At 41.8% G+C, this 17399-nt stretch overlaps 1 protein-coding gene across 1 annotated transcript in view; it reads right to left on the bottom strand.

Moving 5' to 3' along the window:
- Positions 1-17399, bottom strand: part of LOC103465852 (PDZ domain-containing RING finger protein 4) — a 68977-nt gene that overhangs the window by 24408 nt on the left and 27170 nt on the right. The window contains exons 2-3 of the mRNA XM_017305151.1: positions 5657-5910; positions 2567-2669 (exon numbers count right to left, since the gene is read on the bottom strand). Of these exons, the coding sequence (XP_017160640.1) occupies positions 2567-2669; positions 5657-5910 (357 nt within the window). The remainder of the gene's footprint in view (positions 1-2566; positions 2670-5656; positions 5911-17399) is intronic.

Genomic DNA, 17399 nt, shown 5'->3' with positions numbered 1-17399 from the left:
CTCCCTCGTATTTCATCCAACTGGCTCACATTAACGCTGCTTTTTACAGTGCCTTAATGCAGGGATGTTTTCTAAATGGGCTCATTACTGAGTGCAACACCGTTCGCATGATTTGCAGCCACTTGATAGACTTTKAAAAGAAAAGTATCGACTGCGGAAGCTGTAAATGTGCGTAAACRGAAACATCCAGGCGACTCATCCATCTGACATTTGCATACACGGCTCAGTCCAAACACAAGCAGACACATTCTCTCCTCCTGAATGTGTGTATAGCATCCACAGASAGCATTGTATGTTACACTGTTACATAAAATAAGCCCGGGAATATCTCAACGTTATTAACTTCMGATTCCATTAGAGAAGTGAATCAGATTTAGATATTTTCTCTCTTATATGTTGGCAAAGTGCTCTCTCCTGCAGCATTTACACCCAGCAAAGGCAATTTTTCTTGCATCTCTCCTTCAGCAGAAATCCGTTCCATTCAGAAAGAGGCTTTTCAGCTTCGCCTCCATCCCCCTCACAGCATTTTTAGCTGTCATACAGCAAGTGGGGCTGCATTAGGGTGCTATAACCCCCCCACCACCACCCAGATCACGCATGAAACTGTGAAGCCCGCTAAGCGTGCACATTGTAAAAATGATTTTTTCTAATAGCAATGAGGCATAAACAGATGCTTTAATATGTTATATATTTTGGATTTGACATTGGGGCCTCAGCGATCCAAGCGGGTGCACAAATCTGTTTAGGATTTGAAGAGACAGCTCAAGCTCGATGGCTTGAAGCATTCTGAACAAATTCAAATTAAACGCATAGAGGGAGGGACAGCTGAGCAATCATCATACATCAGAGCAGTCGGAGGCATGGCGCTGCGTCTGCTCACACGTCAGTAACTCGGGAATAAAGCGTATTGTGCTGCGGCGGTAAGCTGAGACAGTGTGTTGATTTCTTCCTGTCACATGGAAGATATGGATGGAAAATAAGAGTCAGAGACCATAAGTCATATAAAYCTTGGATTTGTTCGATAAACAGCAGCAAATATACCTGCAACATTCACACATAACGACCAAGGACTGATCAAAGTCACAGGCAACTCATAAAGCTATTTGTAAGTGTACTRATGTGTTTAGGTCAGGATACACACATCTTTATTCAGAAAGCACAAGCAACGCAAGACCTGCTGCTAACATAGCTTTACCAAATAGGTAACGATTTCCTGACCTTTTGCAGGAAGGCGACATTTTCATGAGATACAACACAAGCATTTAGTGGCAAGTCCATTCAGATTTATATATACGAGTTACAACCAGAGAAAAACTGTGTCACATTCTCAAACTTCTGAGCTGTTTTTGTCATTTAGACTGCATGAAAAAAAATACTACTATTGAAGTTTGGTGATAATTCTAGCACAGAAGATAATCACAAAGGTTGCTGCTTGGGCTGGTGGACAATACTGATACACAAGAAAGAAGACACAAAAAAGAAACTGTGACTTGTAAAATGATTTGTAAAAAACTATAAGAGAATATTGGTGTACGCTGCCATATAATAACGAAGTTACTATCTGATTTGAATCTACCACTTCACTAATGGTAAGGGCCATTTCAGTGGGTTGACAAACACATTATTTCTATAAAAACTAAAAMTAAAAACCTTTTGCTCAAGATATAGTTAAAATCTAAGTTAAAAGTTGAGGATTGATTTCAATTGATGCTTTAAGATGTATATTGACTCTTTTAGTCTTTATCAGGGGCTGCACAGTGGCGCAGTTGGTAGAGCTGTTGCCTTGCAGCAAGAAGGTTCTGGGTTCGATTCCTGGCCCCGGTCTTTCTCCATGGAGTTTGCATGTTCTCCCTGTGCATGCGTGGGTTTTCTCCGGGTACTCCGGTTTCCTCCCACAGTCCAAAAACATGACTGTCAGGTTGATTGGCCTCCAAATTGTCCCTAGGTGTGAGTGTGAGTGTGAGTGTGCATGGTTGTGTGTCCTGTGTGTCTCTGTGTTGCCCTGCGACAGACTGGTGACCTGTCCAGGGTGAACCCGCCTCTCGCCTGACACATTAGCTGGAGATAGGCACCAGCACCCCTCCCGACCCCATTAAGGGACAAGGGTGTAAAGAAAATGGATGGATAGTCTTTATCATTTATGCTGCTAGTAAAGTAAAGCAAGGTTGACCTCAGTCGCCTTTCACCAAACACTTCAGCCAAAACTTACATGGTTTAGATGAACATATGTTCATTGTTACAATGGCCCAGTCAAAGTCCAAACGACCTCTGTCCAATCTGACTGAGATTGGCCGATTTTGGCAAAGACACAACTTGATCTCCAATTGTGCTGAAGTTGCTGAAAGCATTGCGCTAATATGTAGCTCTCTAAACATGTTACCTGTTCCTCTCACTTCAATGTGTGGAGCTACTTTGTGTTTGTCTGTCACTATAGATCCAATAAATTAAAAAAACCCCATTGAAGTTTGTAGTCACTGTAAAGTGTAACAAAGTTACTTTCAAGTAAGTATTTGCAATTGTTTCTTAGTAAAAACTCAGAACCATTTGGCCAGATTTCAGCTCTTACCTCGTACTCAAACTCCTCCGTTCTGTCTCCGTCAGCTGGGACGGGGGAGAGGTAGTCGGTACCTTCATAGTAATCTTGGTCCATTGTATGAAGGGAATGACAGCTGTCAGAGGAGAAGGAGACGGAGAGAAAGAGGTGGCAAGGCAGAAAGGCGGCGAGAGACAAAAAAAAAAAAAAGACAGAGGTAGGTTAAGATTTTAACACTGGTGGGATAATTTTCCTTTATTTTCTTTCGAGACATTACTCAAGCTCGAAGCCTCAAAGTGACAACACTTCGTCGCTTTTGTCTCAGCCGGAGAAGGCAGAATAAAAGATCCGTGGAAGGCTTTTCCTGAACGTGACAAAAGCGCAGCCTCTTGTTAATAACAACATATCCGCACTCTGTAATTTGCTTCATGCTCTTGACAGACAAACCCCCCCAGACTGTATGGTGCAATTCCATTATCCCTCCTTCAGTCAATGAACAAAACTCCATTGTAGGGGTTCTAGCAGAATGTGTGGCYGCCACACAGCATAATGACTGCAGATAAATAATAACGTAAAAAAAAACAACAAAAAAAACGATGAATCTCTGAAAATACGGCGAGTGATGTGCCCTGTTAACACGCCAGCCTGTTTATTAAGTTGAAACCTATAAAAGTCTGAATTCTTCCTGCGGCGGTGGAAGAAAGCGTAAAAAAAAAAAAAGAGAAGTACAATTACAATTTTACAATGTAGCCTCAACACATGATGCCAACTATTTATATGTATCTATAAAATCCATAAAGTCAGCTGTTTATTGGATGATGCACCTGAGCTCAGGAGCAGAGGAAGGGTAATGTCAGCTTTATGGGAAACATTGATTAAGTTTGGACTCGGCCGGCGGCTGTTGCTTTTAGTTGCCTATTTTTTTTTTAATTGGCCATTTGCTTTAATCACCCTGTAAACCTTACCTGGGTTCAAATTGAACCTCTAAGCAGCCCCGATTATGGCCGGATGCCCCTCTGGGGAGTTCAGGCTTTACGATATGTACATAAATCCATAATGTTTTTGAGCAGCTCATGTGTACTGGTTTTATAGCTCGCRCGCAGCACTGATCATATTGCTGAATTTTTATTGATCTTCTCACACAGACGGAGAATCCATCTGGGCTTTTATCTCTAGATATTTAACAAAGTCGCAGATTACAAAAGATGACACACACACACATGTGCGTTAAAAAGTTTATTGTGCTCGGAATTAATTATCTCCTAAGCCTGACGCAAATTAAACTGTAATTTTCCAGACTTCCTCTGCTATTGTATCGTTGCGTTCCCCAGAGGTGAAACCTAGATATTCCTTTATTCTCGGTGTTCCTTTTTCACAGCGTTCTGCTCCTGTGAAGTGAACCAAAAATAAGCTTTTTTAAATTACAAACCCTGAACATTGAACCAGTTCCTTTGTTGTTTATGAGGAAGAATCTGCTGTTGATACTTGAAGATGCCTTCACATCGTTCAGCTGTTAGTTACCGTATTTTCCGCACTATAAGGCGCACCTAAAAACCTTCAATTTCCTCAAAAGCTGACCGTGYGCCTTATAATCCGGTGCGCCTTATATATGGACCAATATTGAGCCACAACAGGTCTAGCAACTACGGTAAGCAGCCGCCGACTGCTCGTCCGTAGAAGAAGAAGTGCGTGGTGCATGCTGGGATAGTTGTCAGAACSCTGGTTTGTTAATAAAGTTTGGGGGTGGGGGDTGAGAGACAGAGACTGCGGCGGCAGCGTGTCGGTTGGTCTGTGTTACCCAGAATGCAGTCGGGCACAATATCGCAACACCAACACGGTGAGTGAAACAGTGACTGGGGCAGACTACTACATAAAGCACTCGGRGACCAYTTCTTTACAAATGTAGATGTGTAATAATAGAGTACGGCAACCCAAACTGAAGCGTCTWTTCTATGCGCCTTATAATGTGGTGCACCTTATATATGAAAAAAGTTTTAAAATAGGCCATTCATTGAAGGTGCGCCTTATAATCCGGTGTGCCTYATAGTGCGGAAAATACAAAAGGACAAAACTTTGAGTAGATGGACTCAACTTATTTTGAACTTAAAGGCTTCTTGTATGACAACGCAATCTGCTGACCACCTGTCTTTTCTTAGCTAATTAAACACATTTCTTGTTACTTTTTTGTGTTTTGTTGGTGGAGGAAGATGTGACGGATGTTAACAGACTCATTCATCACGTAAATCCATATCCGTTAAAGAGCCACGGACAGCTCGTTATTACATAYATCTTAATCTCTTCCTATCTGTAACGCTAGTCACGCAAACGCTGGTGTTCCTCCTTCRTGGCTTGCTGATGTCTTTTCCTACTGTTTTCCATTCTTAATTACAGGCAGTCACAGCCAAAGTCAAAACGAGGACACAACAACAATTAGTTTTTTTTCTCCTCAGTCTGGCAGTCAACCAATWTTTTTTCCACCAATTAAATAAAAATGAAATGAAACTTAAGTCAAAGTTATAATAAGAAATCGGTGAAGATCTGTAAATGTGAGAAAAAAAATAAAGAGCTTTTCTTCAGTCATTGCATAAAGGTTAAAAAAAAAAAAAACAAGCAACAAAAAAACTGATGCAGTGTTGCAAAAGCATCCACTCCTCTAAAACGTGCTCACATTTTGTCACGTCAAACCTGAAAACTTCAGTGTTTTATTGAGATGTTATTTGATCAAAACAGTGAATAACTGAACTGAAGAAGAAGAAGAAAAAGAACTAGATCCATGCTTTGAATTGAAGCTGTTTGTTCACTAATATTCTCTAACAAACCTCTGAGGCCTATGCAAGAAAAAAAAAAAAGAAGGTGGATTTATACTGAGAACCCATCACCCACACTGAGACTTAAATTACGAAATGGGTTATGTTTAAAGAAGTTGCACTGGATTTTACAAAATTACGCTACCAGTCACATTTTCCAAAAACGATAATTTCTTTCCCTTCTGTTGTGGAGGTTTGTCCTAAATTATATCAGCAAACCAATTCTAAACTAATTCAATGGAAATATGTCGTCATAAATATGTGGAAGTCATTTTTTTTTCTCCTGCTAAATAAAAATAAGCAGTACAGTACATACCTGTCAGAGAGCAGGAAGGGACAGACGTCAGGCACAGGAGGGGTTGAAGGCCGGAGCTTTGCCAGCGCCATGATGTGTTCAAAGGTGATGTCGGTCTGAGTGCACACATCCACCACATGGATTTCCTGAGGGGGGCCGTGGGGGCGGCCGCTCGGGGTACGCCTGATGACCTGCACCACGACGGGGTCCCTGGCAGCTCGGAAGGCCTCCACAGTCTCATCGTGGCTGGATTTGGACAACTCCTTCCCATTCACCTGAAGGCCGGGGAGAAAAAGACAAAAAAAAGAAAAAGAAAAAAATAAGTTTTTATTTTGACTCAGATGCCACACACGAGGTTGAAATCAAACTCTTCGTCAAGTGTATTTATTTCGGGGGAAGGGGGGGAGTGGGCTGAACATAGACAACAACATCAGTAGCCATCAGTAGTTAACAAGCTTAAGGTGCTGTATTGGTATTAGCTAGTCATCTGTTAGCTAACAGTAAAGCTTCATCAACAGCTTTACTCAACTCAGTCGGTTAGTTTGGGGGAAAAACTGTGCAAAGTTCTTTGCATTTTGCTGGTTTCCTGCCATGAGTCTAATACAAACTGCTGAAAAAAGTGGCAGAGAACACAGATATGGGAAGTACGGAAGCCCCTATTGTATCAAATTGATATAGGAATAACAGAGTTTGCCACTCGGGTAAAAACAACAAACAGCTTCCAGACCAGGAGGGTTTGGGGGGGGGCACGGCTGACTCTGTGGGCGGGCAATGCCCGCCCATGCCCGCCGGGCCGTTTTCTCCACTAGAACTTTACAGCTGTATAATTAGTCTTGTACAGAATCATCAAAGGACAACCAAAGAGAAACTTCACCTGTTCATTACACTTACAAAACAGAGTCTGATGTGACGTTATCAGAAGATTAAATCGAAGACCCAAACGGCGTCTGTCCACTCATTCCACCTTCGCCCTCGTCTCCACAAAAACGAGCGGGTCTTTTCGGTCAGATTGAAAACCCGTTTGCGCTGCAGCTGGCTCACATAAAGAAAATCATAGCTTCATTTAGCCCAGTAATTTCTCTGAAGGCGAAACCACGAATGTGGAATACCTCGGGGGAGTTCGCCTTAGAAGAATTGCTGAAAGCAGAGATTATAATTTAGATAACCAAAAAAAGTAAGTCATAGGCAGCGTAATTATAGATAGTGCTCGATTTAAATGCGCCTTTGGAGCAGAGCATTTTCATCACAGGGCAAGGTGAAGAATCTTAAAAAAAAGACAACTAAAGAAAACGTTTATATTCGCATTCATCAAGTTAAGACACAGAAGGGCACAGCTGTGGAAAACTCAAAATCAGCAGTGCTGCGAGGCAAGAATCTAAAAACTCCTTAAAATAGATCATCTTAGCAGAAATAAAAACACTCATCGCCTCACTCTCTCTTACTAGAACAAATGACCTAAATTCACAAGCAGTCGACAGACAGAGAAACCAGAGGGGAAGTTTTACAGAGGAGCTTTGTGTATTTTAGAGTTGAGAGATTCCACCATTAATCCTCCGTTTCCAAAAAAAAAACACATCTGAGTGATTTAAACCCGGTGAGAAATGGCTCAGTATGTTTTAAAACATCCCAGCATAAATAATCTCTAGATCCCAGCTCAACAGGAGCCGTTTCCACATCAGGTCATTTTCAACCATGACCAGCTCTGGAGCCAGTTCTTTAACGTCATTGATTAGTTAAACTGTCTTCATGTCTACTAATGCTAACATGTTATTATGTTTTGATAGACAAAATATTTCAAACATGAGATGCAGACTGCCAGATTTCCTCATCTGTATTTTAGACAAAGAGCTTCAGACTAAATGATCTTATTTTGAAAATCCAAACATATGCCAGGAAACGCTATTTTTTGTTTCCAGTTTGTGAGCCTAAATACTCCTGTTTCAGTTTAAATCATTTTCATTAGGAAAAGAAAGTTAAGTTGCATTATATTCACAATCTTTTTAGCTTGTTGTTTGATATAGATTTGTGTGCAATTTGTCTACAATGACTCGTAATACCTTTTGTTATGTTCTGTGTTTCCTGTGTACTTATTTTTGAGGTTTTCTGTGTATCTGGACACTTTCCTCATTAAATTCATCATCACTTTCTTCATAAACTGGACTCCTGTGTCCAGGCACGTGCAGAGGGGGGGGATTGGGGTTGCTTGAGCACCTGCCTTTTTTGCTCCTTGCCCCCAAGTGCCCTTTTGGTCAATTTTTATTTTTTTTATTTTTTTTTTTTTTGTATTATTATTTTCTAAGCCCTCTTCTGACACATAACATGTAGTAAAATTATTATTTATTTTTGTATAACATAATAAGCCCTCCGGTCACCTTGTTACCTTTGACCTTTTGCCCGTGACGCATGACGCAGTTGCCTCTCGCGCAGTGAGATGAGGCGGCTAACTGGAGCTCAACGTTGCGAACGTTCCAGATTACAGAACAGTTTTTGGGTAATTATAAAAAAAAAAAAAACGTTTTTGGTGAATAAAGTGGCGTAGACTTGCTACTTGTCCGATGACGGAAAACGTTGAAGTATCGATTCTGCTTCAGCTCGGAGTCGCGGTTTAAGCAGAGAGGTAATGAACTACAACAGACACTGACAGGCCTCTGCGTCTGCCTTTCTCTGAATTACTACTGAGTGGGAGGAGACAGCCAGGTGAGGAGAAACATGTTTCAGAAATGGAACTTGCTGTATAAAAAACAATTGTAAATATTTAAAAACAATTGTAAATATTTTCATCTGAAAAATGTTATTTTTTGAATGTGATGTAAAACATTCATTCATCCACATTCATCCAGTTTTCCCTTAATCCCCCCGTGGGGTGCCCCCACAGGGGGTAACGTTTCGGACGAAACATTACTCCGAATCGTTCGCCAGTTGAACATCTCGGGAGCGAGCAGGGTTACGCCCCTGGACAGGTCGCCAGCGTGTCACAGGGGGGAACATATATAGACAGACAGGACAAACAACCATGCACACACATTCACAACTGAGAATTTAGAGGGAACCCAATTAACCTGACAGTCATGTTTTTGGACTGTGGGAGGAAGCCGGAGAACCCGGAGAGAACCCACGCATGCACAGGGAGAACATGCCAACTCCATGCAGAGAGACCGGTGCTGGGAATCGAACCCACAACCTTCCGCCTGCAAGGCAACAGCTCTACTAACTGCGCCACTGTGCAGCCCGATATAAACGACCAATTAATTCTTTTAAGTCTTAGAATAATTACGTCATGAGGGAAAACGTGACGCAGCTCGGACCATGTGACGTGTTTGACCCATTCCATTCTGTTCTGTGTGACAACACCGCCCTCTGCTGGTCTTGTTCCTCCTACTCATGGACTTTCACTGGCGACATTCTGTAAAGTCCTCTCCGATGTTCTGATTTGCTTGATGACTTTTTATTGCCCCTTTTCCACCGGCTCTACTTCAACAAATCGGCTCGGCTCTATTTCGGAGTGACCGCGTTTCCACCGGCCCAACTTGGCTCTGTAGCAGGGTGCCGCCCCCTGGTGGCGTGGGGGTGTAGCACCACGTGCTGTGCTTCGTTACATGCGACCCAGAAGTCGCGTTTTTTAAACGTCAGAAACATTTAAAGCCCGTCGGTCATTTGACAGCTTATAATTAACACCCTCTTTACACACTTTACACAAAGAGTTCATCGCAGAGCCAACTAAAATCAATCAATAAAAGAATCMTTTMTGAATATCAYCTCRTGGACACTGAACTAAATGCGTCTTTCTGACCGGGAGCTGGCGGCGTGTTGAAGAGTTRTGGACCGGACGCTTTGGAGCGTCTGGTTAGGAAGCCCATTCAACAACTTTGGTAGAAACAGCGCGTTTAATTTCAGTCTCCATTACATACAGAACAGAGAAAACAAAAGAGAATGCAATGTTGAATCCATTTATAGTCTAAACAGAGGAGCCGGCAGTTTATCTTGAGGAAATAAAAGAAGGTGCACAAGTTAATTAGATCGTAACATGCGCAGTGCGCTGCGGCTGCACAACAAAACGCGGACGCGGCTCTGCCGCTGCAAAGAATTAAACTTAACTCACCCAGTGGCTTTAATTAAGGAACTGAAGTGAGCGGCGCTCAGAAGCGCGGTAGACGCCCGGGCCGCACAGGGTAAAAAAGAAAGAAAGTTAAATGGATCGGTTTGGATCAGGCAGATCCAACTGCCCGATGAACCAGCGCAGATTTCTCTGCAGATACAACCAGGAGGAATTTGTAAATCTGTGCGATCAGACCACAGCAGGTGAAGTGTTGGTAATTTAAGTGGAGTTGTAATTTCATTTAAAAGTTATTGGGGCCATGGTCAGTGGTTTTTGTCACTACAGAGAAAAAGTTAGACGCATTTATCTGCTTTATGTGTGATGGGATCTGGACGCACGATTCAACTGGGTGAATATTAACTAAACCCAGGCAAGTGCAGAGGGGTGAGCAGGGGGTGCTTGAGCACCTGTACTTTTTGCTCCTTGCTCCCAAGTGCCCTTTTGGTCAAATTTTTTAAATTTTTTTGGTACTATTATTATTATTATTCATTGTATATGTCACATTTTTGTAATTTATCACTGTTTATTAAACTCTGAAAGCTGAGAGGCTTTGTTAATATTCTGTCCTAGAATGCGGCTAGATGTGTCCTTTTTTGTTGTTGAGCACCTGCCCCCTTAGTGGTCTCTGCACGGCCCTGCCTGCGTTCATTCTCACCTTCACAAACCGCCACCTCATGACACCTTTATTTTTTTATCCTGAGTGAAAATACTTAAATCACTGACAAAATGTGCCTTTCTGAAATATTATGCCAATAGTCTTTCATTTATTAAACTGTAAACGAGATCTACAAATTCAATAGTTATCAAATATTTTTTTTTTCACACTTACAATAATATAAGGGTATGTTATTTACATTCACCTTAAAAAAAAAAAAAAAAAAAAAAAAGCTCACCTTACTATAAAACCCGAATGACGAGTTAAAGAAAAAATACAGATCAAAAATGGGTTTTAGAAATACAAAGACTAAGTATCTAAACAAAGAATGTGGTTTCAAAAAAAATGGATTTCCTTGAAAAGAGATATGATAAGCATAAGAGGTCCCAGATCCTTTGACAATATTTGACTTCAGCAGTACAAAGTGAGTCTGACCAGCGAGGAATAAAAGAAAATAAAGACTAAAGTTGTCGTTAAATATGATAACATACAAGACAAGTTATAGTAGCTGCAGCATTTTATCACATCTATTATGTTTTTCCAAACTTCATAAAGCTGGATCTCCGGTGACCCGCTGCTCTTCAAGCCTGACTGTCACTGTATTGCGCTACAGCTGGCCACTGTGGTCCTTGAACAAATCTCTGGTAGACATGAGTGAACCAGTTGGAAGGCAGCTCCAACCAGAAGTGGAAACAGGTGCAGGACTGATTTATGAGCCGTTACATCACACTGACAAAAGCCTGCAATGTACATTTTTCATTCCTGGACGGCGGAGCTGCGACTCGCATGTAGGACTGGAGACGCAACAGTGACCGACTCGGCATGCAGCCCAAAAACGGACAGGAGAGGCAGGAGGCAGGGCAGGGAGGCTAGTCGGAGACACTAGAGGTGTCTACAGGACTCAAACTGCTAGGAAATCCAAAGGTTTTGGGTTCAAATCCAGCTTCCTCCTGTCACATGTGAAAGCCTGTTACCTCTCTTTGTTTTCATAAGTACTTTATGAAAACAAAGAGCTTTATGGAGTCAGTCAATTTACTATGTAGAAAACTAATTTAAAAAATCCTTATAGAAATTGGCTAATTGTCAGGAGCTATATTGTTCGAGTTGGTTATTCTCATTCCTGCTACACTGTGCGTGTTTTCTCTTTCCGTACTCTCCCTCCTGCGTCCCCCAGAGACTCGGGGATGCTCCGCTCAGAACATTTTATTTTCTGAGCTGTAGCCGCGCTCGCGTAAACCTCCTTTAGATCTAGTTGTGCTCTGACCTGCCGCCCGTGCCTCCCGAGGTGACCTTTGCTTGCGGTGAAGTTGCATTAATCACCTGTGTGGGAGATAAACTGGGTCAACAGCACTCCAGTGGAACTGCGGGGCAATTTAGAGAAGAAAAAAAAAAGTGCAGTTGCATGCCCTCTCTCCTCCTCCCTCATTTGCTTTCATTCTGCCTCATTTTCTGGCAACTCAGCAGGTATTAAAAACTGCTGCATCTATTTTAGATTTAAGTAGTGCATTAAAGAAACACGGAGCACTATAATAATCAGCTTTGACTGTCCCTCTTTTTCTCTCTTCTTTCTCTGCGTTTCTCCTGCTCCGCAGCCTAATCCTACGACGCCCGGCTTGCTGGAAACAAAGGAGTCAGAGCAGACAAATGAGCCAGCCTATGGCTTATGACAGACCCCAAGAAAAATGATCACATTTCCCAGCTCTCCCTCTGGTCCTGACTGTCCGGTCCAGCCTCCTCCTCCTGCTTCTCCGAGCCTCACCGCTCAGGAATCGTAACTGACAGCCGCAAGAAAACCAGCAAACATGTAAAGGAGAACAGCGGGGAGAAGGAGTGACGGTTTGCTTTTGTTTTAATTCACTGGTTTTCAATGATTCCAGATGGAATAACTAATCCCAAATAGTAACAGGAATATTAATTGGTTTTATTTACTGCATTAATGTCTTTGCCATCCTTGTTTTGCCCCATAAATTGGAATAAACCTTGGCAAGATGTTAGGATATATAGACACGATGGCTTCAAATTTGAAGTCAGGTTCATAGCAATCATTCTTCCAAGTTTCTGTCTTTCCCACCGTTACCAACATCTCATCGGTTAAAGGGACAGTTCAGGCTAAAACATTATAAGCTCTTTTGGGTCTGACCCTATTGGCATTTTTGTTTAGCGTAGTTTCAGATAAACTGGTCCTGGAAGCTGATGCTACGGGGCAATCGGGGAGGGATCAAGCAAACACTGAAGTCCCTGAAACGCCACAGCCATTATTACATCGTAACAAATATACAAGAGGGGAAATTACAAAACAAAATCTTAAAAACAAAAAGTTAGTAAGTACAAAGTAATTTAAGAAGTCCTGAGAATTTAGACGCTGAGAACGAAAGTGGAAAACACAGGCACTGTTCGACGAAATGTTTTTTGTCCCGATTTTAAAGACGGAACAAAACGTCTCCAGTGAGACGAGCTCTGCAAAGTATTGCAGAATTAAGTCTGAATTAAGTCTGCAAAGTATTCCAAGAAATGATGGGCAGCAAAACTGAATGGTCATAAATCAGGGCCACGATGTGGAAACCGCTCAGCCGTAGAGTGAACAAATTCCAGTGATAAGGAAAGTACAGCCTGTAAAAAGCATTAATGCACACCGATAGACTGATTTGGTGGAGGGATTCATAGAACATCACCATAATAAAGTTACGGTAAAAAAAAAAAAAGTAGTTGATACAGAGAGTTTACAGATCCTGCAACAGCAGGAGGATTTGATTCAGAGGAAGATTCGCCCTTCATCTATGGACCAAATTAGCAAGGTATGCTAGAAGAAACATCTTCATCCAGCACAAGACCCAGATACAACCAGACAGACTTGATCAGTTTTTCATGGGTCGATGTAATTAACATAGTAATTCACGCATTTAAGAAACATTAGTCATTAGTTGGTTTTGTCTGTATTAGAGCGAAAAAGGGAATCAATAAAGTACGTTATCCTCTGTTTAGAACAGACCCTCGCTTGTCATATCCCAATTATCCCTCTAAAAAAGCAAAAAAAAAAAAAAAAGCGTTGCAAATACCGAAATACATGCTGTATTTACGGAAACAATTTGGCGAACAGAATCATTTGCAACAAATTATTTAGCAGCTGCAGCCGTCAGCAGGTCCAAAGCAGCTGCTTCATGTCCCTAACCGCTCCATATGCACAGAGTCAACATGAATTATCTTATCGGTTCGCAACCCAACAATGACAGACACTCAGGAGAGATCATTTGTTCAACAATCGGGATGGGAGTCGATCAGGTAAATGTGAAGTTGGGAGGGAAATGGGACGCCGGGACGGGGATGCTGGATCAAGACACATCTGCTGGCTGCTTGTATGGGGATATGCAGCAGCTGTTGCCAGGAGAGAAATGTGTTTTCATTGAAAGCCCCCCGGGACGAACACCAGCTTCCCAACAACAAACACAGTAAACCAGCTTAGTGGAGTGTAACAGAAGAATCAAGCCACTTTTCCTCAGTCAGTTATTTTCCTCAGCTGCCAAAAAACATTTAGAACCGGGTTGCTGGGACAGATGAGAGAAATGAGTCTTGGCTCTTGTAAATGCTTAGCAAAAGTTAGAGATGAGCTTTTTGTTTTTTCCCTGAACAAAAAACCCCTAGTTTGGCAAAAGTTCCTTTCTTTTCCAATCAATGCGCTCATACTTCCAGGCTGCTGTTGCCTGCAGCGCATCGCAGTCCCGGCGATGCTCCTCGCCTCCGTTTCATCTCATCATTTATCCTGCAGGTAAGAAGACAGGCACAGTGGAACAAACACGAAGCGGCTTTGTGCTGTTCTTCAGGTGCCTCCTTTATCACTGCTGCTGTCTCATCAACCACTGCCGTCCTATCAATATCGCCAGCGACCGCCCGGGGGTGCGGGGGGAGAGAATGTAGTGATGGCGGCTGGAAAGTACAGTCCGTTTATCTGTTAACATGACAACTTCAGCCACATCCGACGAGGCCAGGGCCGTCTCTACGTGGCGGAGGGGACAGACACCGCCGGCAGCGTCCGCAGGATCGCAGATAGAAGTGATTCATTTACTTCTGTGAGGAGAGCAAGCCAGCCTCAGGCGGTAGACGGTAATAGTCCATTAGCTCTGTGCCTCCAAAATAACTGCACGCTGCACCTTCTGGTTTACATGTAGCAACTTTGAGTCTTAATGAATTTGCTTTTGTCTTTCGAATTTAAAGTTTATGACTCAAGGCTAACCTCTGTGCCGTGTAAAGGTGGTGAACCTCTGTTGCGGTACAGCCCTACTGGATCTGCCGAGCGCCGTCACCTGCTGGTTTGAGTGGCAGCCCGCAGAGATGCAAGTGTGTACAAGCAGATGGAGAAAGTTAAATATGTAGGTCATCCAGCCCCGGGAGTGCTGCGCTTACAGCTGCCAGTTGGCGATTCCGATCCAGAGGCTCATCTTTTGGGAAAAGGCAACATGACCCCTCACTTTTGGGGTCCACTCAGCTGTGCAGAGCCCCTCAGATGGACCTCAAATGAGAGTTTTAAGGGATGATGTCAGAGTGTTAGGGTTGCATTTTCTCTTCCCCCTTCACTTCCAGCCCACCAGGGTTTCTTTCTTTCCCTTGCTTGGTTAGCTCTTTTCTGCTGAACTTTCTTTATGATTGGGTGGGTTTGAATTTGATTTACTTTTAGATATACGCACAAGTCCACACGCACACACACGCACAAAAAAGACCACAAATGATGAAAATTATGTCTACAACGGAAGACTTTTAGCTTGATGAGCGCCGACTTGATCAGCTGGTCCGGAACTTAAAAATCTGATCTTTTTCTGATCTGTGAACACACCATATGTTGTTGTCTGTTGTATTCCCCCCCAGCCCCCCCTTCTATCCTTTCCATTACCTCTTTGTTCTCATCGCTGTTGGTCGTTACTCGAAATCTTTCTCTCAACAAAATCTTTTGATGTGCATATGCTGTTTAAGGATTTTGATCTCTCTCATCTCTTGTCTTGAATAACCTTCCATCCACGTTGGCAAAGTACCTATAAATAGTCAACAAATAAATAAAATAACCAGAGTAGAGTTTCAAGATCCACTCTTAAAATGGAACCACGTGCTATTAAATCCAATAACTATAATCTATACTAAATCCTAGTGAAAAAAACGAACAAAAAAAACGGTGTGAAAGTAGAAATTGCTGCCAAGGCGTGTGCTTGAGGATGCGGAGGAATACCGGTGGTGAAGCTGAGAGGTAATGCACACAAACATAATACCTTTGTTGAAAAGAGGAGCGCTTTAGGAGAGGCCAAAGTGGATTTTGTGGAGGGGAACGTCCATGCACACCAAAATGCAGACAGTAGTGAGGAAGACTTTTACTTCTGGCTCATCTAAGACTCTGCAGAGAGGGAGCTCTGATAAAATCAGTCAAGTTTATTTGTACAGCACATTTCAGCAGCAAGGCAGTTCAAGGTGCTTTACATAACAAAAACAACAAAATAAAAAACTAAATTATAAAGAAAACACCATGCATAAATTGAAAGGAAGATCTCCAAATTGTATTTTTTTTTTATTGGTTCTCAAATCGAAAGTAGAATTTCTTTTAAAAGTTAAACTCCATCAAACATAAAATATCAGACTGTTCCATAAGTTCCCAAAAGAGCTCTTCCCTTTCAGACTTCAGGTTTCACCAGTGTAGTTCCTAGAGCTCATAAAAGTAGAATGGTAGGCTGCTATCAGATTTGTGTGCTTTAAGGCCAGTCTTAGCGTCTTATGTTGAAAAACTTGTAATTAGAGACAATAAAGTAAAAACTGAGCTACCTCGATACCAACGCGGCTCGTCCTGCGAGACATACAGTCTGTTATTTTCTCTCCCGGCACTCTATTTATGCAGCATTTGCTCTGATCGTCACCGTTTACTCTCGTCCGTTTGTTTTCAATTTGCAGAACGCCTGCATGTGCTGGAGTTTTCATGTTTCTGTGTGTCTGTCCAGCTGGTCCCAGCAGATGGTCTGCGTCCGCTGGAGGTCTCTTCCAGTCGAAGGAGATCGCTTCCTCTCCGTTGTTGCCTCGTGCAAACCCAGAACACACGACCGTCTTAATTTGACTGTCGTTTGTGACACTTTGGTATTATAATCTGACTACATGGTCAGGAAATGAAAGGGGTTGTTGTTGTAGGACACTTTGAATCGAACTGAAACAAGATGGCAGTTTTGGTGAAGCGATATTACAAATGTAATTGTTGATGAAAAACGTTTATTGTTATGTTTCATGATAATGAATAATACGATGAAAATGAGCATTTTTCTTTGTCTTTGAGCTGGATTTCTTCTTTTATTTTATTTAGCACAAAAATGCCCCTCCATACATCTTTACTCTTTATGTACATCCTTTTTAATCCTAATTAGAAAAAGAGGCCACGGTCATTTGACAAATTCAGGGACATTCAGTTAATTTTGTACAATAACAGACACCATGTTCAAATAAGCAAACAGAATATAGGTATGCAGCATAAAACATTTCTGCCACAAAGTTTAATTTATTTTATGGGGATTATCTGTGATAGAACAATAATTTGAATGAAGCGGAAGTTAAGCATTTTATTCGTCCCCCAGGAAGATTTAGGATTGGAGTAATCTTCATTTTACCAACATGTTTCTATAAATTATATCAACATTAAGTCTGGACTCTGGATGTAAAGGACTGATGTGGAGGGACGTAATGAATGGAAAGGAGGATAAATCCTTAAAACACTGAAAGAAACAAAAGTTGGTCAAACGTTGGCCATGAAGGGTTTGACTGCTCTAACGGCAACAAACATGATTATTGATCAACTGATTATTGCAAAACATAAACATAACTTGAATCATGGTAGTTTTTCTTCAACTAAAAACAGCAAAACAATTTTTTCTCAAAATCATTTTTTTCTTTGTTGTTTTTACTAATTAACCTTCAATTTAATCTTATTTCCTATTAGAATGAAAATCGTTGTAAGTCTAAATCTGCCAGGAGTATTAATAATTATGAGCTCAGCTGTA

Source organism: Poecilia reticulata, linkage group LG6, assembly GCF_000633615.1.
Source record: "Poecilia reticulata strain Guanapo linkage group LG6, Guppy_female_1.0+MT, whole genome shotgun sequence".
Lineage (NCBI taxonomy): Eukaryota > Metazoa > Chordata > Actinopteri > Cyprinodontiformes > Poeciliidae > Poecilia > Poecilia reticulata.
This window is presented reverse-complemented; position numbering and strand designations above follow the sequence as displayed.